The sequence below is a fragment of the Lagenorhynchus albirostris genome, chromosome X, assembly GCF_949774975.1.
Source record: "Lagenorhynchus albirostris chromosome X, mLagAlb1.1, whole genome shotgun sequence".
NCBI lineage: Eukaryota > Metazoa > Chordata > Mammalia > Artiodactyla > Delphinidae > Lagenorhynchus > Lagenorhynchus albirostris.
The window spans coordinates 67,739,027-67,765,273 of NC_083116.1; the positions used below are offsets into that span (position 1 = coordinate 67,739,027).

Below are 26,247 nucleotides of genomic sequence, written 5' to 3' on the forward strand. Positions count from 1 at the left end.
GATCAGAGACGAGATGAGGCTGGACGCAGTGCGGTTAAGAACAGATGGGCGGACCCAAATTTCTTCCGCTTTACAGTTTTGCAGAGGTCCAGCCCTGCATCCAGTGCTGTGGCAAGGGGGTGGGAGAGGAGTCAAGAGGAGGTACTGCACTCCCTCTGAGCGTGTCCAGCCTCGACTGCCTGACGGATCACTTTCCGCACCAACACCGCCAGTTCCTTCTCGCCGTGACTCATGCCTATTGTGCCAGGCAGGGCGCACTCTGCCCTGCAGCCCCACAGGTGGTATCGACTAGGGGAGACTGTTCCCGCCAGGCTAGGCAGTGGAGCGCCGCACAGCGCGCCTTCCCGCCTCTCAACTGCTGCCCCAGCAGTTCCGACCCAGCGCCAGCAGGCCTGCTCGGTCGATCTTCGAGCCGAAGATGCGGCGGGGCTGGAAGATGGCTCTGTCCGGGGGGATACGGTGCTGCCGCCGTGTACTTTCCTGGGTGCCTGTGCTTGTTATCGTCCTCGTCGTGCTCTGGTCCTACTATGCCTACGTCTTTGAACTCTGCTTGGGTAAGTGGAGCTAGCACCTAAGATGGGGAAAATATGCTCCCCCTATGTTCTTAGCCCTCACACTGCGGTTTTCCTTTAGCTCCCTGGAGAGCTCCTGGTCTCCAACCTCTGGCTTCCCACAGTATTTCTTGCGGCCTGCCACGAGGGTCCCGCCATGTCACCATCGCTTCCTACCCAAGGTTTCTTACATTATTTCCTGGCCCTACCCACAAGAATTTACTGGCTTTTTCCACTGGGGCCCCCTTTTGTCATACAGGACAACCACTTGTGCCTTGTGCTCTGGTTCTGGGGGCTCCCATCCTACAGAGTTGAGGAAACAACATACCCTGTATACTTAAACTGTCCGCTTACGCTATGAATCCCACCAATTCACCCAACTAGAAGCCCCACATTTTCCCATTCCTTCCTACTAGGAATCCCAAAATATTTCCTGTACTCTTAATAGCTCGCCTTTATCCAACACTAGGATTCCTCCTTTTCCCGTGATCCTCTCAAGCCAGCTGATTCACATTTTTCTGCCACTTGGGACCCCACAGTACACCTTGTTCTATCCCACTGTGGTCTCCCCTTTTCACAAAGTAATAAGCCCTCCATTCCTCTTTCCCTGTGGCTTCAACATTTTCTCATCTTCTCCAGCGGAATACGAGTCCTACAATACATCCTGTCCTGTCTCCTCATGCAAGAGGCCCTGATTTTGTTACACTGGAGCTCCCTGTAGTCTCCTGCCTGGCTGCTTTGAGGTGTTTTCACTCCTTCCCATTTGGGGCCCCACATTATTTTGTGAACCTCATACTAGTCACCCTGCTTTTATCACACTATGATCCTGCTTTGTCCACTGTCTTCTCACACTAGAGTATCCTCATTACCCTCCCACAAGAGTTCCCACAGTATCCCCCACACCCCTTCCAAGGGTCATTACTTTTCTAATGATGATCTCCCCTTGCTATATTTTTTGAAACCACTCTCTACCTCCTGCAATACGCTTCCACTGTTAGCCACACATTTTGCCATCCTCTTCCTCTGGGTTATTATTATTATCTTCACTTATTTTCCTCTAGGATTGCACTTGTCCCTTGTCTTCTCGAACTAGGGAAACACCATCCTTTCCTACAGGGGTTTCTAGTATTTCCTGCCCCTTCCAATGGGAGCCTCATTTCTTGTTCCCTCTCCTAGACCACCCTTTTATAAATCCAGGGTCTCCTCTTTGTACCCTGTCCTGTAACACCAGGGAGCATTTCATCCCCTCCATATCTATAAAATGGTTCCCACAGTGTATCTTCTGCTTTCAAACTCAGAATTCCACAGTATTTCTGGACACAAATCTCAAGACCCTATCCCACTTGGATTACCCCCAGCCCCCTATCTTTATCACTAATGGCTTTATAGTGTTCTAATCACTATAAATCAATTCACAGTGTAGTCTTCATGGTATATCCCGTCTCCTCAAGAGCCTCTGCTTTTCTCATAGTGAGATCTCCCCTTGCATCTCACATTGAAGAATCCCTGTCTCTTCTCAAAGGAGATTCCACTAATAGTTATTGTGACTTCAGTGCTAGAATCCCACTTCTAATACCCTTAAAACTGTGTTCTACAATGTTCCCTATTCATTCAGTGTGAGGTCCCAGTATATTTCCAGTCCCCTCACATTAAGACTCCTATTTGTCCTGTTGGACATCACCTCACAGAACACTGGCCTGCACAGTGTTTTCTTAACATTTTACATCAGATTCCATTATTTAAAAACCAGGAGGGTAAGGTAGCCTTGATTTCCAATTCTGGTTCCACCAGTCCATCCTGTCATCTTCACCTGACAATCTTTAACAAATGAGTGGCCTTGGTTTCAGAAAGGTTAGATCAAACTTTCCTAAACTCACATATTTAGTAAATAATATAGAATCGGATATCAAAGCTGCCTGATAACCAAAGCAACACAACCAAAACAACAGATTTGAGTTTCAGTATGACTCAAAAAGTAATATTAAGGACCTCACTTCTTTCTAAAAACAGAACCTGATGTCTTTCTCCCTAATATCAGGTTAGAGCTGAAGTCAAAAATGGTATTTTTGTCTTATAAATCTTAGAGTTTGGATTCTGCCACTTACTAATTAGGATACCTGATGCAACTTACCTAATCTCTCTCAACTTCAGTTGCCTCACATGCACTTTGCTTATATAGTTGTTCATTCATACCACAAATACTTCCTTGTCACCTACTATATGCCATTATAGCATTGTTATGAGATTTAAATAATATGGTGCATGAAAAGCACACATCACAGTTGACAGCACATTGTAAGAGCTCATTAAATAATAACTTGTTATTACTATTATTAATGAGGATATAAGATTCTGCTTGACTCAAGAAAATAAGCTTAGACTTTAAACAGGGAGAAAAGTAACAGGATCCATTTTTTAAGGTACAATTCACATAACATAAAATTAACCATTTTAAAGCATTCAATTTAGTGACAGTACATTCACAATGTTATATAGTCATCACTAATATCTAGTTCCAAAACACTTTCATCACCCCAGAAGAAAACCTCATAGGCATTAGACAGTCACTCCCCATTCGCTCCTTCCCCTAGTCTCTACCAACCACTAATCTGTGTTCTATCTCTATGGATTCTGGATGTTTCACATAAGTGGTATCATACAGTATATCTCCTTTTGTGCCTGGCTTCTTTCAACTGGTGTACTGTTTTTGAGGTTTATTCACATTGTAGTATGTAACAGTACTTCATTTCTTTTTATGGCTGAATAATATCCCATTGTATACCACACTTTATCCATCTTATCCATTCATCCCTTGATGGTTGATGGACATTTGGGTTGTTTCCACTTTTTGTCTATTCTGAATAGTGCTGCTATAAACATTGATGTACAAGTATTTGTTTAAATACTTGTTTTCAACTCTTTTGTGTAAATACCAGGGAGAGGGGTGGTAAAGCTGGGCTGTATGTTAATTCTATGTTTAACTTTTCGAGGAACCTCCAAACTATTTTCTACAATGGCTGCACAATCTACATTTCTATCAGTAATGTTGGAGAGTTCCAATTTCTCCACATTCTCACCAAAACTTGTTATTTTCCTTTTTTTAATTATAGCCATCATAGTGGGTATGATGTGGTATCTCACTGTGATTTTGATTTGCATTGCCCTGTTGACTAGTGATACTGAGCATCTTTTCATGTGTTTGTTGCCCATTTGTATATCTTCTTTAAAGAAATGTCTATTCAAGTCCTTTGCACGTTTTTAATTGGGTTATTTATCTTTTTGTTGTTGAATTGTAAGATTTCCTTATGTATTTTGGATACTCAACCCTTGTCAGATAAATAATTCACAGATACTTTCTCCCATTCCGTGAATTGTCTTTTCACTTCCTTGATAGCATCATTTGATACACAAAGTTTTTAATTTTGATAAAGTTCAATTTATCTATATTTTTTACTTGTGGCCTATGCTTTTGGTATCATATCTAAGAACCCATTGCCAAATGCAAGATCATAAAGATTTACCCCTGTGTTTTCTTCTAAGAGTTTTATAGTTTTATCTCTTACATTTAAGTCTTTGATCCATTTTGAGTTCATTTTTGTATATGGTGTGAGGGAGGAGTGCAGGTTCATTCTTTGCATATGGCTATGCAGTTGTGCTAGCATCATTTATAGAAGAGACTATTCTTACCCCATTGAATAGCCTTGACATGATTGTCAAAAACCAATTGACCATAGAGCTCTGGATTTATTTCTGTACTCTTAATTCTGTACCATTGATTCGTTTGTCTGTTCTTCTGCCAGTACCACACTTGTTTTGATTACCATACCTTTGTTTTAAATTTTGAAGTCAAGATGTGTGAATCCTCCAACTTTATTTTTCTTTTATAAGACTGTTTTGGCTAGGGTCTCTTGCAATTCCATATGAGTTTTAGGATCAGCTTTTCCACTTTTGCAAAATGTTCATTGGAATTTTGATAAGGGTTGTACTGAATTGTGTATTGTTTTGAAGAGAATGCCATCTTAAAATCAAGTTTTCCAATCCATGCACATGGGATGTCTCTTCATTTATTTAGGTCTTCAGTCACTTTCAGCACTGTTTTGGAATTTTAAGTGTATAAGTCCTGAGCCTCCTTGGTTAAATTTATTCCCGAGTATTTCTTTTTTGATGCTATTATAAATGGAATAGATTTATTAATTTCCTTCTCTGATTGTTCACTGCTAGTGTATTTAGAAATAAAACTGATATGGAGTGTTGATCTTGTGTTCTGCAACTTTGCTTGAATTTGTTCATTGGTTCTAAGAGGGTTTTTTGGTGGATTCTTTAGAATTATTTATACATAGAATCATATCATACGCAAATAAAAATAATTTTATTTCCTTTTTCCAATTTGGATGCTTTTTTCTTTTTCTTGCCTAGTTGCACTGGCTAGAACTGTCAGTATAATGTTGAATAGAATTGATGAAAATCAACATTGTGACCTTATTTCTTAGCTGAGGGAGAAGATTTCAACCTTTCACCATTGAGTATACTGTTAGGTGTGGGTTTTCCGTAAATGCCCCTTATCAAGTTGAGGAACTTTTCTTCTATTTCTAGTTTCTTGAGCATTTTTTTTCATGAAAGTGTGTGGAATATTGTCAAATGTTTTTCTAGCATCAATTGAGATGAATGTGTGGATTTTTTTCCTTCATTCTGTTAATGTACTATATTACATTATTGATTTTCATGTGTTGAATCACCCCTTACATTTCTTGGGTGCATGTCACTTGATCATGATGTGTAATCCTCTAATATGCTGTTGAATTTGGTTTGCTAGTAATTACTTGAGTAGTTTTGCATCTATATTCATAAAATATGTATGTAGTTTTCTTTCCTTGTGATGTCTTTATCTGGCATGGGTGTCAGGACAATGCTGGCCTCATAGAATGAGTTAGGAAGTGTTCTCTTCAATATTTTTTTTAACTTTTTGAAAATAATCTTTAATGAGAAACTTGAGCTTGCTTTCACAAACTTACTTTTTAATATCGGGTTTTATATTTGAAATGGCTGTACATAAATCGTAATCAAGATTTTAATAGTTAGCATTGGAACACATATGTTGTAGCAAATAGCAGAATAATGTCTTTTATTCCTCAGCTGGCAGAAACTTCCCCCTCACCACTAGCCAGAATTTATATAATTTGATCTATTTAAGTTGTTATTTAAGGGTAAGATGATTCTTTACTTAAATCCAGCAGCTTTTTTTTCTTTCATTGACAAATATAATATCTTATGATAATGTGAATGGATTTAGAATGAAATCAAATTTGATCATATTAGTTTTTTCTAAATAATAATGAAGCTTTTCCTTAAGCCTACACAAATGTTCTGCTATTGGTTTTTAATCATTTTTAAGATTCATGTATTAGTCTTGATTATTATCACCAGTAAATCACATTAACCCCACTTATCCAAAGAACTGCATGAAAACATATAAATGTGGATGGACAAAGTTTATGAATTCTCTTCAATTTTTTGTAAGAGTTTGAAAACGATTGGTGTTAATTCTTTAAATATTTGGTACAGTTTGCCAGTGAAGCCATCTGGTCTTGGCTTTTTTCTTTGTTGGGAGGTTTTGATTACTGATTCAATCTTTTACTTGTTAAAAATATGCTCAGATTTTCTTTCTTCTGTTGTCAGTTTTGGTAGTTTCTGTGTTTCTAGGAATTTATCCATTTCATCTAGGTTATCCAGTTTGTTAGCATAAAATTGTTCCTACTATTCTATTATAATCCTTTCCATTTATGAATGTTCTCTATTAATATCTCCACTTTCATTTATGATATTAGTAATTTGAGTCTTCCCTTCTTTTTTCTTGTCCATTCTAGTTAAAGATTTGTAAATTTTGTTTTCTTTTCAAGGTCCCAACTTTCAGTTTCCAGAGTTCTGCAAAAGTTGATTCTGACAGTTTCTGCCACTTCATGCATGGCTTTTAGGGAAGGACAAAAGCCTGGAATTCCCTACTCTGCCATTTTTGGTGATTAACAGTATCCATTTTGAGATTAAAATTAAAAGGTCCAGGAAATAATTCTACTGAGAAGCTAGAATTTCTTCAAAGAGAGTCAGAAGAAATGAAAACTGATAAGGCAAAAAACCAGAAGGAACAGTTTCTAGAAACCAAATTTCTATATAAGTAAAAGCTATCCATTTAAGCCTATATGAATCATGGTATTCTTATATCTAAAATAGTTTTATAACTCATCCATATATGAAACAGTCAAAAGCATCACACCTGAGTAGTTAAGTATCATATGAAACATCTAAAATAATTCCAATGATTTTTAAACCTGGCTGATAATTATAATCACCTGCTGAGTTTTTTGTAATACACATTCCTACACCTCCACCCAGAGATGTGTTATATGAAGGGGGCCCTAGAATCTATATTTTTATCAGTTCCCTAGGTGGGTATTAAAATCATCTAGATTTGGGAATGGATGCTGAAAAAGTAAATGAATGGCTAGTATGAGTAACTTTTTCAGAGGAGTAAATGAAGACTGGCATGATTAGTTTGCTTTCAACAAGCAGAACATAATGAGAAATGTATCTAGGTTCTGCATTTCAAATTCTATTCTCTCTCCTAACCTAAAGTATAAGAAACATCTATTGGAAAAAGTGAGTATCAAATATATTCATTTTGACATTGAATACATTATTTTAAAACCATCCTATTTAACTTTGGGATCAATATCATAAATAATTTTAAAAATAAGACTTGTTTTGTCCCAAACTATTGTAAAACCTAACCTCACTGAACAGTTTACCTTTTTCAGAAAAATAATAAATAGCTAATAATAATGAACTACCTATTATGTATCAGGCACCCAAGTACTTTACATGTATTTTATAATTTAGTTCCTATAACAACCTTATAACATAAATTAATTTATCCTCAGTTTACAGATTAAAAAAACTGAGGCACAAAGAGATTAAATAATTAATTACAGAACAAGTAAGTGACAGAGCCAGAATATGAATACATACCATATTCATCAGTGATGATTGCTAAACATCACTGCAATAAACTCCCTTCCCAAATGAGTCATCAATTAAAAGAGAACTTCATGCTGTAACTAAGCACTCATCTCACTAGACTCATATTTTTAGCCTTCCCACTCTCCTTCCACAAGTCCTTTTGAGCTTCACTAATTTGGTAGCCATTAGCCATATGTGGCTATTAAACACGTGAAATATGGCACCTGAATTGAGACGTGCTGGAAAACTTAAAATATGCACCAGATTTCAAAAATTTAATGCAAAAAAGAAGTATGCAAAATATATAGTTAATAATCTGTGTAGATAACATGTTGAAATGATATTTTTGATATATTGGATTAAATAAAATATATTATTAAAGTTAACTCCACTTTTTTATTATTATTTTTAATTTTAAAAAATGTTCCTACTAGAACATTTAAATTACATGGTTTGTATTATATTTCTCTTGGACAGCACCGTTGTAGACTTTCTTCCATGTCCTTGGACTAACATTGTTGACCATCTGCATATAGTCCCAAATTAGGTTTATTCTACCAATACCCTTCTGTGAATTCTAAAATGTGTCTATTTAAAGGAAGTCATGATATATGCTTTTGTTTGAAACTAGTTGTCTTTGATGAAAAGCCCTTGCATATTTTCTACCCTTCCATACCTTTTCTCCATACTTGGTTGCAAAGAATCAGTAAACAGGTAAAAGAAAAGAGGAGAGAGTAAAAAAAGCTATTTGATGATAACCCCAGTCACTTAACTTGCCGGGTAGTGAGCTAAAATTTGAAGGAACAGAGCAGGTGTGTAATTACACATATCACCACATCACTCTATAATCATGCATGACAAATTACCCATAGTATGACTAAGTGTACATTTCCCCAAGAGATTCATGATAAAGGATTCATTTTGGAAAAGTTTAGTCATTTTCATTTTAAATATGACTGAAGTATCTTAGTCTTTTCCTTTAATAACGCAAAAGGCAATATTAGAAAAATAAAGGAAAGGCAGAACTACCAAGATAAGTGCCACAATGTTTTAGAATAAAGACCACCTTTTTTTTTTCTCAGAAGTATGTAACTTCTAACAGGGAATTTTACAAGAAAATATTTTTCCCTTAGACTTATTGACCCGTACAGATTTTAGGAGTGAAAAGACTTTAAAAGTCAAGTCCAATACCTAACTAATGTCTAAATGTCCTACAGGACATTTCCAAGTGTTTATAATGGGAAACTTACTCCTTCCCAATGCTGCCAGTCTGGCTGCTCATTGTTATTATCATCATCATCATCTTCTCTTTTATTGAACTGAAATGTGTTGACCTGCAGCTTTTACTCATTGATTCTATTTCTGCCCTCTGTTCTTGGATCATATAAACCAATCCCACTTGCACACGATGGTCCTAAAATTACTTAAAAACAGCTATCCCCCACCTAGAGACTTCACAGGTCCCCACTCATTTTTCTGTATATACATTGTCTCATTCCAATATCTGCAAGGCACCGGATGTTCTCCTTCCCTCACCCACAAATGCTGTAGCAAGTAGCCAATCAAATGAGAGTTAGGATCTCCACATTTTGTTTCGCAGTAATTGTTCATTGATAGAGGTAGAAGGAGATATACCAAACAGCAATTTGTCAGCTACTCTTTATTAATATTGTTCTCCAAGCAACTGTGCTCTCTCTAGTCCCATTTTAAAGAGATGTTATTAACCCAATTCAGGGCCTAGTGGGACTGATGTAGTCACACAACATGTATGTGCAAAATCATGAAGTCCCAGGTTGACCCATCAAGACTTCTTGTTTCCACTTCCATTTGTCAAAGTAGAGGATGTGCTTCTGTCAATCATTCTTAACCAGGATTCTCTAACTGAAAAGAAAAAACAAAGAAATTGGTATCAATCTCCAGGCCAGTGTATTAGAAAAAAGAGGACATCATCTGGTCACATTTTTAGCACAGACAAAATGGGACAGTTTTAACAAAGTCCAGTCAAAAGATCCTTACAAGGAGCATTTTTAAAAGACTCAACAAAAATAGACCTGCAAATAAAGAGGAGAAGTTATGACTAATGAAGAACCTGAGGAAATAACCCCTAGAGTATAGTCTCGTTCTCTGTTTGGATTTTTCCCCTTTTCTGATCCTTAAAAGTTTAACAATGTGTATGAAAACCACTTTAATTTAATAGCTTCTCAAGATTGAGATCTATGCCTTATAATTTCACTTTACCTTAGCACCTAGTACAGATGCACACAGATGTTGGTGGTGAGTAAAGACAGGTAGGCCCCATTTTGTACAAATGACGTTCTGAACAGAAGTTACATATATATCACAGTAAGCCAACAAGGAATGATTGGAGAAGGTAGACATAATACATGGAAGAAGTCCTGGAGACTGGAATATAGTCCCAACTCCACCACTAACTTGTTCTGTGACCTTGGGCAAATCATATGATACTACTCTAGTCCATTTTTCCCATCTGTAAATGAGACAGATAAACCAGATAATTACTAAAGTCCCTTCCAGTTCTAATATTTTATGAAATATTCATTCAAATATAATAATTAATATTCATTAAGTACTTGCCTTGTGCTAGATACTATGCTAGACAGCATTTACATACATTAACTCATCTAATTCTCAAGTAACCTTGTGAGGTAGGCAATGTTATGGAAGTTAAGGAACTTACCCAGGGTCACAAAATAGTGCAACTGGGCTTCTAACCCAGAAAATCTGACATCAGAGCTGGCATGCAACCTCTACACTATATTGCCTCTAAATATACAAGAGAAACTTGGTTTTTAAAGATGTTCTACAGTGAATACTTTGGGAAAATGAATAGTCATCTCCTAATTTATCATCTTTTAAGTTCTTATTGCCATGTTATATAGCTTGAGTGTTTCCCATTTGTTGGCTTTTTAAAAGTCAGATTATCCTTGTATTTGTTGAATGAGTAGAAATTCTTACTCAAGGTTTAAAATGAAGGAAGGTAGCAAAAGATAGAATTTAATCATCCTTGCCTTCTGTTATGTTAGCAGGCTGGTGGTTTCCTAAAGTATCATTGAATAAATTACTAAAAATGATGCTATGGAAAAATGCATTAGAAAAATAATGTTTCTAAGTATCACTAATCTTGACCTTTCTTTCTCTTTTCACAGTGACTGTTTTGAGCCCAGCAGAAAAAGGTAAGCGGGTATTATAAATTGTTTTGGTCAGGACTGTATCCCTCTTTCTGTCTAAAAGTGAATTACATTAAAGCCTATAAATTGAGCAACTTTCCCAGGAATACACTGAGGTTAGTGGAAAGTTTAGGATAATGGTTTTTAGGAAGCTTACCCAGAGATAGAGCAGAACATATTTTAAGTAGCTCCTCTGGCTGTAGGACAGGAATTTGAAGTTACCAGGATTTATGATAGAAAAGGGCACAGGTAGCCACTCTGTTTGTTTGCCATACTAACCCTAGGCTTTCTCTTGGTTCATCACTATTGTCCTAGGTACCTTGCCTTTCTGCCCAGTTCATTCCCTCTTCAAGGCATGGAGTAAGGGTCCCACAGTGGGGCTTTTAAAGGCTAAGTCCTTCACCATCATAGTTCCAATATATTTACTATACTACTCTTCACTCCTCACCCCCATCTTGGCTTGATCTGCAATTTATACTACCATTCTAAACAGACTGAGGCATTCTTCATTAAAAAATGTGTAAGCTAAACATGTGTCTTAACAAACCTTTAGTTTCACATTATTTTATCAGGTATAACCATAAGTATTCATATAGCCACTTTTAATTCTCACTTCATGGGAATTGTTGTAATTCATTAACTACATAACTTTCATATTATGCTGTTTTAAAGCTGAAGTTTGCTATTACTCATTTAACAGAGGTGTTGGCTGTAGAGGCAATAGAGCAGAGTAGTGGGAAGATAGTAGAGCACTGTAGTTAAAAGTATGAGAACTGTCTAAATTCAAATCCTGGCTCCACTACCTCATAGTAAATTATTTGACCTCCTTGTGCTCACTTTATTCATATGTAGAATAGAAATAATAATAATACCTATTTCATAGAGTTATTATGAAAATTTAATGAGGTATGCATGTAAAGCCCTTAGAACAGTGGTGAATAAAGCACATACTGATGACTTAATAAATATTTGCTACTTTTGCTACAGCCTTAGAGCAAGTTTTTTTTTTTTTTTTTTTTAGAGCAAGTCTTGAGTTGCCTCTTATTGTTATGGATGGTTCTTAAAGTCAGAGATCATTTTCTGTATACATATATAAATATTTATAAATAAATGTCATTTTCCACAATAACCTTTCAAGATAAGTTGGGTGGGGGCTTAGATGATGCTCCACCATAATAGGAATAATGACAATAATATTGTTATTATTATTGGAAACTACAACTTATTGTGCAGAGTACCCTGCTAAGTATTGTGTGTGTGTACGTGTGTGTGTGTGTGTGTGTGTGTGTATAATCTTTCAATATTTACGTCAACACAATGATGTAGACATTCTTATATCCATTTTATTGAGAAGGAAACTGAAGTTTAGAGAGGTTAAGTAACTTATCCCAGGTCATCTAGCTAGTAAATGGTAGGATGCAAACCCAGAACTACCTGACTTCAAAGTCCATGCTGTTAAGCAAACCTATACTTGTTCTTTTTACTTTTTAGTCTACAACTCCCTCATTTCATTTGCTTAGTTGACCTCCTTACTCAGAAAATTGATGCTCAAATGATCATTTTTCTAGTGTCCAAAGTAGTATATTTTCATTTCTTGTGTGTTGTCAATGAACTCAACCACACCAGTGTAGAGTGTCATTTGTAAGCCAAACTCAGTTCAAAGCCTTTCTAATAGCATCAATCCAGTTACCAGAATTTGATCTCTTTAGGAAACTGTTACCACAATGTACAATTTTAAGGTCCCTCTGACTCTAGAATTCTGTAATTCCAAAGCACTTCTCTCCTGATAGCTCTTAAATTTATCATAACACTAAAAAAATAAGATTAGACTTTGCTTCTTTATTCTGAAGTGGGGTATAATGGGGCAAAGCACAGGATTTAGGGACAGAAGATGTGGGTTGGAGTTCCAGCTCTATCATTTACTAGCTCTATGACCTTTGGTAAGTAACTCAACTTCTCTGAACTTCAATTTCTGTAAAATAAGGCTAGTTTAATAACATCTTACAGATTTACTGTAAGCTAGCAGGAGTAAAAGTATATAGGAGTAAAATATGCAGCATTAAATTGCTTTGTAAATGTTAAGTATTAACAATCTCATTGTAACATTTTATGTCAGGATTCTCAAGACAGTAGAATCCATAAACTAAAATTAGATTCAATTGTAGCCAGAAGTTTGAAAGTTAGACTTGAAAAGAGCTTCTGAACACTAGGGCAGGTTACTAGCAGATGCCATGAAAAATATTCAGAAAGTATCAGGCACCCAACTATCTGGCATGAATCAGCGAGCCTTGCCTAGAAGCAGACCAACAGGCCTAATGAGTATCTAACCATGTGAATAACCACAGTTCTAACCATGTGAATCTGTGACTTGTTTCAAATTATACTACACTACTAACTTAGAATACAGTACAACATGACTGCCAGTAGGAACATTATTTGGCATAGCAAAGAAAATATAAGGGACAAAGACATGAAAGCCTCAATTCACGTAACCTTTTATTCATTATTCACAGCTTAGGAAAACCATAGTCAAACATACTGCAAAAGTTTTTCCATTTCTTGTCTGCTTAATGGTTCCTCTACTGGGTTGAAGAGTGTCCCTCCAAAATTCATGTCCACCCAAAACCTGTGAATGTGAATTTATTTAAAAATAGGATCTTTGCAGATGCAATCAAGTTAAGATGAGGTCACATTGGATTAGGGTGGGCCTTATGGCTGGTGTCCTTATAAGAAGAGGGAAATTTGGATACACAGATACACACAGAGAGAAGATAGCCATGTGAAGACAGAAGCAGAGATAAGAGTTTTGTTGCCACAAAGGAACACCAAGGATTGCCAGAAATGGCCAGAAGCTAGGAAGAGACAAGGAAGCATCCTCCCCTGGAGCCTTCAGAGAGGACATGGCCTTGCCTATACTTTAATTTCAGACTTCTTGCCTCCAAAACTGTAAGAGAATAAATTTATGTTGTTTTAAGCCACCCAGTTTGTGATAATTTTTTATGACAGCCCTAGGAAACTAATGCAGTTCCTGATAAATTTCAATCTCTAATGCACTGTTAAGTAGCAAATTAGCAGACTTTGGTGTTAGATGTACCAGGGATCAAATATTGACTTTGCCACTTACTATATATATGACCTTGGGGAACTTAAGCTAAGTTTCACTTTCTTCCTCTGTAAAATTGGAATAACAATACCTACCTTTCATGGTTTAAAGCACTAAATGAAATGATGTATGTAAGTCTCTTGGCATAGTGCATGGCATATGATAAGTACAAAATAAGTAGTAATAGATACTATTGTTATTAACATTGGAAAGGACCTAAAATATCTTTCTTCTAAGAAGGATAACATATTTCAGGACTATAATTCCAACTACTACCCTCGTAAATATATTGTCAAAATCCTTGCACTCATATTTTGTAAGTAGAACAACTGAGACCCAAAGAAGTAAAATATTTTGACCTAGTCATGCTGATTCTAGTGCACAGAAAGGACTAAAGCTCAGATAATCTGAACCACAGTCCAGAATATTATATATTATGTCATCCTTGATTATACAGGACTCAGAAATTCTTTAAGACATGAGTCCATCTGTTCTTCCATAGACCATACTAGAAAACACAATATTTGCTTTCATAAGAGTGTTTTGCATGGATGATCTCATTCAGCATCTTACTGTCTGTATTTTGAAGATCTTGAGTAGAAGGTCTTCCCTCCTCTACTCCTAAAGTGAGGCTATGGGATAAACTAGAGGTTAAGAATTTGGTAGAGTCCAAGGATTGGTAAGGCTAAGGGATGAATTTAGAAATGAGATTAGGCACAATCTGTCAGGCAATCCATATATAATCAAGAGTAATGTATTGACCACAGTTGTTCATCTTCAAAAAGGACCATCAATCATTTTAAGCAAACATTTAACTCATTATCTGAGAATCCATTTGTATTTTGAATGGTTTGCATACTAAATTCTCTAGTTTCCCATTTAAAGTTAAAAATGATTGTAATTATTTACCATTTTAGAAATAGGTGCAATTCCTAAATAATAGAACTGTTATGGGCTGAATTGTGTCCCCTCAAAATTCATATGTTGAAATCCTAACCTCCAGTGACTTAGGATGTGACCATATTTGGAGGTAGGGTCTTTAAAGAGGTAATTAAATGAAAATGAGGTCACTAGGGTGGGCCCTAATCAATATGACTGGTGTCCTTATAAGAAGAGGAGATTAGGAAAAAGACACACACAGAGAGAAGACCATGTGAAGAGACAGGGAGAAGATCACCATCTACAAACCAAGAGGAGAGGCCTCAGAAGAAACAACCTTGTCGACACCTTGATCTTGGACTTCCAACCTCCAAAATTGTGAGAAAGAAAATTTCTGTTGTTTAAGCCACTTAGTCTGTAGTACTTTTCATGGCAGCCCTAGCAAACTAATAAAAGAACTTATTCAGGTTTCCACTTGAAAACTCTGCTTTGTGTCAGTTTTTTTTATTATACTAACCTTAATTTATTGGTGGTATATTAGACACCATCAGGGTGAGAGGGCATTGGGAGGAAAACTTTGGGCCACAATATGATCTTTTATATTCACCTCCATACTGTATAGGGAATCTTCAATTTATTTTGTTGTTGTTGTTCTTATTTTCCTTTTTTTTAAATTACAGTATAGTTGATTTACAATATTATATTAGTGTCAGGTGTACAACAGAGTGATTCAAAATTTTTATAGATTATGCTCAGTTTATAGTTCAGTTATTCTCTGTGCTAGCTATACAATATATCCTTGTTGCTTATTTATTTTATACATAGTAGTTTGTGCCGCTTTATCCTCTACCCTTATCTTGCCCCTTCCCCCTTCCCTCTCCCCACTGGTAACCACTAGATTGTTCTCTATACCTGTGAGTCTGTTTCTTTTTTGCTATATTCACTAGTTTGTTTTATTTTTTAGATTCCACATATAAGTGATAACATACAGTATCTGTTTTTCTCTGTCTGACTTATTTCACTAAGCATAATACCCTCCAGGTCCATCCATGTTGTTTCAAATGGCAAAATTTCATTCTTTTTTATGGCTGAGTAGTATTCCATTGTGTGTGTGTGTGTGTGTGTGTGTGTGTGTGTGTGTGTGTGTGTGTATACCACATCTATATCTGTTTGTCTGTTGATGGATACTTAGGTTGCTTCCATATCTTGACTATTGTAAATAATGCTGCTATGAATATTGGGGTGCCTGTATCTTTTTGAATTAGTGTTTCTGTTTTCTTTGGATATATACCCAGGAGTGGAATTGCCGAATCATATGGTAGTTCTATTTTTAGTTTTCTGAGAAACCTCCATACTGTTTTCCACAGTGGATGCACCAATTTACATTCCCACCAACAGTGTATGAGGGTTCCCTTTTCTCCACATCTTCACCAACACTTGTTATTTGTGTTCGTTTTGATGATAGCCATTCCGACAGTTGTGAGGTGACATTATGGTTTTGATTTGAATTTCTCTGATGATTAACAATGTTGAACATCTTTTCATGTGCCTGTTGGCCATCTGTATGTCTTCTTTAGGAAAATGAATATTCAGGTCTTCTGCCTATTTTTTAATTGTTTGTTTGATATTGAGTTGTATGAGCTGTTTATGTATTTTGGATATTAACCCCTTATCATTTGCAAATATTTTCTCCCATTCAGTAGGCTGTCTTTTCATTTTGTTGATGGTTTCATTTGCTGTGCAAAGCTTATAATTTAAATTAGGTCCCATTTGTTTATTTTTGCTTTTGTTTCCTTTGCCTTAGGAGACAGATCCAAAAAAATATTACTATGATTTATGTCAGAGTGTTCTGCCTACATTCTCTTCTAGGAGTTTTATGGTTGCCAGTCACATTTAGGTGAGTTTATTCACCTAATTCATTTTGAGTTTATTTTTGTATATGGTGTGAGAAAATGTTCTAATTTCATTCTTTCACATGTAGCCGTCCAGCTGTCCTAGGCCCACTTATTGAAGAGACTGTCTTTTCTCCATTTTATATTCTTTTTTTATTGAAATATAGTTGGTTTACAATGTTATGTTAGTTTCAAGTGTACAGCAAAGAGATTCAGTTATACACACACACACACACACACACATATATGTATATATACTTTTTTTTACATTCTCTTCCATTATAAGTTATTACAAGATATTTAGTATCGTTCCCTGTGCTATACAGTAGGTCCTTGTTGGTTACCTATTTTATATATAGTAGTGTGTATATTTGAATCCCAAACTCCTAATTTATCCCTTCCACCCTTTCCCCTTTGGTAACCATAAGTTTGTTTTCTATGTCTGTGAGTCTATTTCTGTTTTGTAAATAAGTTCAAGTGTATCAATTTTTGTAGATTCCACATATAAGCAATATCATATGATATTTGTCTGGCTTACTTCACTTAGTATGATAATCTCTAGGCCCATTCATGTTGCTGCAAATGGCATTATTTCATTCTTTTTTATGGCTGAGTATTCCATTGTGTATATATACCACATCTTCTTTACCCATTCATCTGTCGATGGACACTTAGGTTGCTTCCATGTCTTGGCTATTGTAAATAGTGCTGCTATGAATATTGGGGTGCATGTATCTTTTCAAATTAGAGTTTTCTCTGGATATATGCCCAGGAGTGGGATTGCAGGATCATATGGTATCTCTAATTTTAGTTTTTTAAGGAACCTCCATACTGTTCTCCATAGTGGCTGTACCAATTTACATTCCCACCAACAATGTAGGAGGGTTCCTTTTTCTCCACACCCTCTCTAACATTTATTTTTGTAAACTTTTCGATGATGGCCATTTTGACTGGTGTGTGATACCTCATTGTAGTTTTTTTTTTAATTAATTTATTTATTTATGGCTGTGTTGGCTCTTCATTTCTGTGCGAGGCTTTCTCCAGTTGCAGCAAGTGGGGGCCACTCCTCATCGCGGTGCATGGGCCGCTCACTATCGCGGCCTCTCTTGTTGCGGAGCACAGGCTCCAGACGCGCAGGCTCAGTAATTATGGCTCACGGGGCTAGTTGCTCCACGGTATGTGGGATCTTCCCAGACCAGGGCTCGAACCCGTGTCCCCTGCATTGGCAGGCAGATTCTCAACCACTGCGCCACCAGGGAAGCCCTCATTGTAGTTTTGATTTGCATTTCTCTAATTAGTGACGTTGAACATCTTTTCATGTGCCTTTTGGCCATCTATATGACTTCTTTGGAGAAATATCTATTTAGATCTTCTGCCCGTCTTTTGATTGTTTTTTTTTTATATTGAGCTTTATGAGCTGTGTCTATGCTTTGGAGATTAATCTCTTGTTGGTTGCATTGTTTGCAAATATCTTCTCCATTCTGTAAGTTAACTTCTTGTTTTGTTTATGGTTTCCTTTGCTGTCCAAAAGCTTTTAAGTTTAATTAGGTCCGTTTATTTTTGATTTTATTTCCATTACTCTAGGAGACGGATCCAAAAAGATATTGCTGCGATTTATGTCAGAGAGTGCTTTGCCTTTTTTTTTTTTTGCTCTAGGAGTTTTATGGTATCCAGTTTTACATTTAGGTCTTTAATCCATTTTGAGTTTATTTTTGTGTATGCTGTTAGAGAATGTTCTAATTTCATTCTTTTACATATTCTGACCTCCTTTGTTGTAGATTAATTGACCATAAGTGCATGGGTATAATACACTATTTTATATTTATTATTGTAAAATTACTTTGTAATGAGGATTTGGGAACCAGACAAAAGCTCTCTTTATGGGCTAACCCACTTCTAGAAGAATACTATGTTGATGTTAATATTAGTGTAATTATAATAATTATATATAATTATAATAATTAGTATCAATTTGCTGATTTATATCAATATAATTTTGTTACAAAAATAACGCTTATTGAAAATTCAAACTAAACAAAAATATGTAAGATTAAAAAATAATGTCCTCCTCACACTCTCCCCTCCCCTATCAATGTCTATTCACAGATAACTAGTATATTTGGTTTGATTTGTATTCTTCTAGATCTTTCTCTCTGTATTTACATATAAACATATGATTATGGATTTGTATAATTTATTTAGGATTGGTTGTTTTTTAATCTGGATGACACTGGGCATATTTTCCTATGATTTACTTTTTTCACTTAATAATATATCATAGATGTCTTTCCATATTAGTATATACAAACATATTTCATTTTTTTAATGACCTCAAATTATTCCATGGTATGGATATATTGATACTATGATTTATTTAACCATTCCTCAATGATGAACTTAGAAAACAAAACTTTATTGTTTTTCTTGATGATAAAGGTAATAGAACCTCATAAAATGCAAACAGTATAGAAGTGGATAAAATAGAAAGTGTAAGTCCTTTGTAGTCACTGCAGAGGTTAAGGATGAAGCAAGATTCAGTGGTGTGTATAGTACACACCGCTTGATAAATGTTTTAAAAAGTGATTTTCCTCCCTTACATTTTGACAAGTCTCTTTTGCTATAGCTACATCTAGACGTACCATTTCAAAGATACGACTCTCCCAAGCTTCAATTTGCTCCTCCCCAGTTGGCTGGGCTGGAACTTCCATGCTCCTGTGCCCTTCCCAATATGTCTCCTGCAGCCCCCACTTGTATCTGGCTACCATTTGGTGCAGGCATGTATGGAGCCAAAATGGTGAGGTCTATGTGTGTGAGGAAAGATCATCCAGAGTTCAGCCAATGCTAGGTTTCAGAGACATGATTTTGCTTCCTACCCTAGCTGTGTACCTGTCAACACTGTTTTCAGTCATACAGCCTATAACTTCTAACACATTTAAATGTGGCTATGAGGAAAATAAGAATATTACACTGGAAGTAAGAATAAATAGCTAACTTTTAGAAAATCTATGATGAAAAGACATCAAAGGAAAAGGCCCATGTAATCTCTTATTTATTTATTTTCTTATTTACTTATTTATTTTCTTTGGGTGTTAAACTAAATATTTTGATTATTATCAGTTAACAGGTGAAGGGACTGGAGGCTAAAGATAACTAAGGTCACTTAACTATTAAAGAGTCATAATAAATACTACTTCAAGTGCACTTAATGTGTGCCAGCTACTGCTCTAATGTGCCTTAGGTATATTGATTCATTTAATTCTCATTTACAGCCCTATAAAGTAAGTATTATCATATGCCCATTTACAGATGAGAAAACTGAGTATAGTGAGTATATTAGTTTGCTAGGGCTGCCATTACTAATTACTATAAACATAGTGACATAAACCAACAGAAATTTATACTTTCATGGACCTGGAGGGCAAAAGTCTGAAATCAAGGCATCGGCAGGCCATGCTCCCTCCAGAGGCTCAAGAGGAGATTCCGAATCTTATCTTTTCCAGCTTCCAGTGACTGCCTTTGTTCCTTGGCTTGTGGCTGCATCACTTTACCTTGGAAAAGGCCCATTTTAAAATCTCTTTGTTTTTTGTTTTTGTCAGGTTTATTGAGACATGATTTACATACAATAAGAATCACACCTTATTAGTGTACAGGTTGTTGAGTTTTGACAAATGTATACAATGATGTAAACACCACTACCATCAAGATATAGAATATTTACATTACCCTCAAAATATCGCCTTTCCCCAGAGTTCTCTGACTTTCCACCCTGGCAACCAATAATCAGTTTTCTGTCCCTATAGTTTTACCTTTTTCAGAATGTCATATAAATTGAATATTACAATGCATAGCTTTTTGTATCTGGCTTCTTTATTTAGCAGTATGCATTTAAGATTCATCCTTGTCAGTGCATGTATGAGTAGTTTGTTCCTTTTTATTGCTGAGTAGTGTTCTGTATAATAAATGCACTACAGTTTGCTTATTCATTCATCAGCTGATGAGCATTTGGGTTGTTTTCAGTTTTTGGCTATTATAAATAAAATTGATAAGAATATACATGTACAGGCCTTTGTGGAAATGTGTGTTTTTATTTCTTTTGGGTAAATACCTAGGAGTAGGATTGCTGGGTTCTGTGGTAATTTTATGTTTATCTTTATAAGAAACTGCCAAACTGTTTTCCAAAGCAGTCCTACCATTTTATATCTCCATCAGTGATATGAGAAGTCCAGTGGCTCTGTATCTTCACTGTCACTTAGTGTTGTCAGGTTTTTTGTGTATGAAGTGGTATCTCCTATGGTTTTAATTTACCCTCTGTAATGACTAATGATAACCATCTTTTCATGTGCTCGTTTGCCATCTGTATATCTTCTTTTATGAAGTGTCCAAGTCTTCTGCCAAATTTTTTTGAATTGTTTGTCTTATTATTGAGTTGTAAGAGATCTTTAAATGTCTAGATACAAGTCTCTATGTTTTTAAGAAAATATGATTCCTCTCCATGGGAAAAAAATTAGGATCAACAGGAGGGCATTACCAGGAAGCATATTTCTGTTTAATATGACAAAGATATGTCTAACAATCAGAGTTATCCAGTGATAGAATGGACTGCCCGAGAGTTGATAAGTTTCCCGTGACTTCAGGTGTTCAAATGAAAGTTGGGTGACCAATTGTTAAGGATAATGCAAAGCAGATTTATTCATCATGGAGACTGCTGGACCAAATGACATCCAAGGGCTCTTTCTAATCTAAAATTTTATAATACTAAGATAAATCAAGTCAACATCATATTAATGAGGTAGAGCTCTTATTGGTTGTATAAACAAAAGGAAATAGATTCTGAGGGAACCAAGCTGGGATTTTGACAAACTCTACCACTTCCCCAGCCAGTGAAAAATTGGCTCACAAATCCCTAGCCACCATAAAGACAGTAAAGTGTCTCTGTTCTGCTTCAGTGTCCTCTGTGAATATCCCTGACAACATGGGGGCTTTGGGCTATACTTAATCCATATGATACATACAGAATGATGACATCTCAACTATCCATTTTAAACCAGGAAAGTAGACAAAGATAATTCCCCAATGAATGTTGCTCTGTGTACTTCTTTATCCCCAAGATGAATGAATCAATGAAATGTTAAGTAGATATTATCAAGAAGAGGACTGGAAACAAACCACTTTTCTCTTTTTGAACAAAACCATGGTGTGTCTGTCCCTGAAGTCTGTGTAATTTTTACCACCATATGTCAGAAAACAGATCACTAAGATTTAAGAGGAAGGATGGGAGAGGAAGAAAGCTGATGTTAATTAAGTCCTTAGAGTATGTGAGATACTTCCGTATTTAAGTCAATTAGTTCTCACAACCTGACAAGGTGGTTGTTGTTTGTGTGTGTGTGTGTGTGTGTGTGTGTGTATGTATGTGTATATATATATATATATATGTATATATATGTATATATATACATATATATATATCCAAAGCGGACCAAAAAGAGAGGCCTCTTCAGCATGGAAAAACAAAAACTGAAAGGGGCTATAATCCAAGATTGTAAACATACGAAGGCTATATATCTTGTTAGCTTTGTGTTGTTTACCAAACTCCAATACACAGGACTAGAAAACTCTTTGAAAGTGAAAAATAGTTTAAGGCAACTAAAATGAAGCCCTGCTTTTGCACAGTGGCTGACAAACTTATGAGACTTACCACCCCCCAGAATTGGTATAGACTGAAGACATAATCAGCTTCATAAAAGTTTATATAAATTGATGAGTGGTAGATATCTGATGGGTAGCTAGGGGAAATTAGTATACTTGGAGACAACCCTAACTTTTGAAGTTGGTATCAATAAGGAAAACCATGCTCTTTCAAAACATGATGCCATGTTTTGGCTCTAGAATTTGATTTCACCATCAGAGAGACTCCTGGGGGGTAGCTGGCTAAACCTTAGAAACAACTATTTAGAAAATCTTGTATTCTCCTAGGGGTGACTAAATCATAGAAACAACTCTTGAGCCAATCTTATATTCTTGTGAATTGTCCCTAGCTCCTTGATTACAACCTATGGGCCTCTAACCCCATTCTCTCCAAACATTCCTTCAAATAGCTGAGAGACAAGGTTCAGCTCTTTGTTAGAGCTTTTAAGGCAGTGAAAGTAAAGTAAGGCAGTGAAAGTAAAGTAAAGCAGTGAAGTCAAATATTAGAGTCAAGACCTCTTTACTAGGTATCCCATTCAAAGGGAGAAGTGACTATCTAGTTGACAATTTTCCCCTGATCATAATCTGGGGTTTTCTATATTGAGCCAAAATGGGAATTTTAGTGAGGACTCTTTCAATTGCTAAAGCTACAGCTGATATTTCTATTTGAATTATAGTATGTAATTGAAAGGTGCACCCATCTCCCCATCACCCCCTTCTACCAACTAAAATGCTTTTCAATTGATATAAAAGATATTACAGAAAATAGTGTCTTTTTAAACTAAACATAGTTTCCAACAATAGCTTTTTAAAGAAAAAAGGTATGCTAGATAATTGCCACAGCAACAGCCTTAGCATTTATGTGTCTGAGTATATATAGTAAAGCATTATTATTTTCCTATTTTCCCCATTTTGGTGCTGATCTTGCTGCATTCAAAACAGTCTATCTGCTGCATTCATTTTTATTCACACAAGAATGTATATGCATGTATACACATGCACACACATACACACAAAATCATTCACTTCTCATTAGTCCCTGGGAGCAATACCTAGAAAGGCATCCTGCTGACCAAAGATGTTGCTAATAACAACTTTATGCTGCTTCCACCATGTGGTTTCGATTCCATAATTTTTATCAAGAAGTTTATGAGTCATTATTTCAGGGAAAAAGCTCAAGTAGTCATTCTCGTTTCAGAAGCTATTCCCACAATGGGATATTGACATTGCGGTACAGTGACAAAATTCAGAACAACTGCATGCTGAGGTGGATTTTTCTTTGACAGTTGGTCATTTCCTTATGGCTGATTTCTCCTTCTCCTGAAAACCTTTGTACATTATGGAAGGAAAAAAAGAACACTTGAAAGGCTTTTGGCTTTCATGTGGTAAACAGCTTCAGCGGCTTCAGATGCCCCATGACTGTGATCACTACCAAATAAGCGAAGGGCTCTACTTTGCCTGTTTGCTTAAAAAAGATGTTTTCCAATTTCATTCCAATGTCAATGAGTAGTGGCAGTTCAGGGATACAGTTCATAAGCTGTTTGATTTCTCTAGTTATCTGAAATCTCACTAGAGCATCACACTTAAAAAGAAAGACTCAGTGTCCTTGCAGTTTATAGGGATGATTATTCTAGGTACAAAATTAGTAATTATAGAGAAATATGTTGCTCATTTTTAAGACAGTAAAAGAATGGACTTCTATACATTTGGGACCATAGCTTAGGAAGACTATATATATATATATATATATATATATATATATATAGAGAGAGAGAGAGAGAGAGAGAGAGAGAGAGAGAGAGAGAGAGTGAGAGGGAGAGAGAGAGAGAGAGAGAGAGAAACATAAAATTGAGACTCACGAAGCCTATCCATAATACTCACTGCAGGATGAAATGTGACAGAGATATGGTAATTGCCTGTCAAGGATTTTGGAGAGGAGCTTCCTCCTTGGGATGGTAAGCTGAACAACCCAATAACCTCTAAGGCCCTATTTCTCATGGTTCTTCTGCCTCAGAATTACCTGGGGAAGTTGGCAGATTCTTGGACTCCATCACAGACTACTGATTCAGAATATTTTGGTGTAGAATTTGGGAATCTGCATTCTAATAATCTCCCAAAGTGATTTTGATGCACACTAAAATTTGAGAACCACTCCTCTAGGGAAAAGAGCTCTGGACTGGGGGTGAGGAAACCTGGATTCTGGTCCCAGTGTTTCTGTAACTTTGCTGGGTAACCCTGATCAAGTCACTTACCCTCTCTAGGCCTCAGTTACCTGTCTATAAAATGAGGATTTTGAACTAGATGATCTCTATGTTCTCATCCAACTCTAGATTTTTATGAAATCTATAGTATAGTCCCTATTCTGCCAATCTACTGAATGACTTTGACTTAATCATTTGACCTCATGAGTCCTCATTTTCCATCCATCTATAAAGTATTCATAACTTCTATGAAACCATGGAATGCAGAAATGGGAGCCAGCTATTTCTAGTTCTATGATTAAGCCAGGTATAGATTTGTACTATGACCTAGAACAAGTTAAAATCCTACACTTCCCATCTCAATCACTGGAACTAAAGCAAAGTAAATATGCTTAAAATACTACCAAGTGTAAGAGTTTAGTTCTCATCATTCAAGTGATCCAAATTGCTGAACTTTATTGTCTTTGAAGTGCACAGTGAGAACGTAAACATAAAATTATTTTCTCCTAATTTCTTTGCAGCCAAAAGTTCCATACTCCCATTCCATGCTGAAGGAACAGAGGTTACTATATGTCCCATGTAACTTAGATAGTCATGGAATCTTCCCTGTATAAACCTCATAAAATCAAAGAAACAAAAACATAGCAAAGGATAACACAGAAAGAAACAATTTAAAAGTCTTGCCAAAGATAAAAAATTCTAATAACGTTTCACAAGGACTATGCTATGGAAGAAGAGTTACTCTCATTTATTGGTGAGGAGAATGTAAAGTAAATAAAACTTTTAAAATGGCAATTTGGCAGTATCTATCAAAAGGCCTGTGTTTGTATCTAGCAGTCCCACTTCAGGGAATTGATCCTATACATATTTTTAGTACATGTGCCAGTGACATGTATACAAAGCTTTTCATTACAACATTATTTGTATTAGCAAGAGAAGGGGAAAAACTAAGTTTCCATCAGAGACAATTTGGTTAAATAAATTATGGTACCTTCATGCAATGGAATCCCATGCCACTTTTTAAAAGGAGAATGAGGAAGCTCCCCCTCTCCAAGTTATATTATGTGGAATGATCTCCAACTTATAGCAGGTGAAAAAGAAATGGGTTGCAGAACAGTGTGTACAGAATACTGCTATTTGTGTGAAAAAGCACACTGTTTTGGTGCTTTTATATGTATAAAATCTGATAGGATACAGAATAAACTCATGACACTGTGACAATTGTGGCTTCCAGGGAGGGGAACTGGGTGGCTGAGGGACAGCGATGGAAGGGAGACTTTTCACTCTGTACTATTTTGAACCTTGTGAGTGTATTACCTTTCAAAAATACAATGAAAAAAATTTAATGTAACAAAAATTCCATATGTGTACTGTGTTTATATACTTATATAAACATATACAAATAGAGGATCTGGAATGATACACATCAAACACAAAATAGGTATTATGCCTTAGGAGGAAGAGGGGGGAGGTTAGATATATGTGTGTGGTCGACATTTACTTTTACTTTCTATTGCTTGAATTTTAAAATGAGATTTCATAATTACTCAAAACAAGCACATTAAAAAGGTCTTATACCACAGGGCTGGGAGCACTGGGCCAGCTTTTTTCGATTCCGTCATAAATATGTGAGAGACTCAGCCTTATTAACTTGGTCTTGAGTCTCATCGTTCCCTTGAGTCTTCCTGATGGATTGAAGTAATCACACCTTACTATGCAAGGACTCACAATGAAACA

At 36.0% G+C, this 26,247-nt stretch overlaps 1 protein-coding gene across 1 annotated transcript in view; it reads left to right on the forward strand.

The window, feature by feature from the left end:
- The first annotated feature begins 411 nt into the window (after positions 1 to 411).
- ZDHHC15 (zinc finger DHHC-type palmitoyltransferase 15) overlaps positions 412 to 26,247 on the forward strand; it is a 115,637-nt gene continuing 89,801 nt past the window's right edge. The window contains exons 1-2 of the mRNA XM_060137053.1: positions 412 to 554; positions 10,730 to 10,756. Of these exons, the coding sequence (XP_059993036.1) occupies positions 419 to 554; positions 10,730 to 10,756 (163 nt within the window). The 5' untranslated portion in view covers positions 412 to 418. The remainder of the gene's footprint in view (positions 555 to 10,729; positions 10,757 to 26,247) is intronic.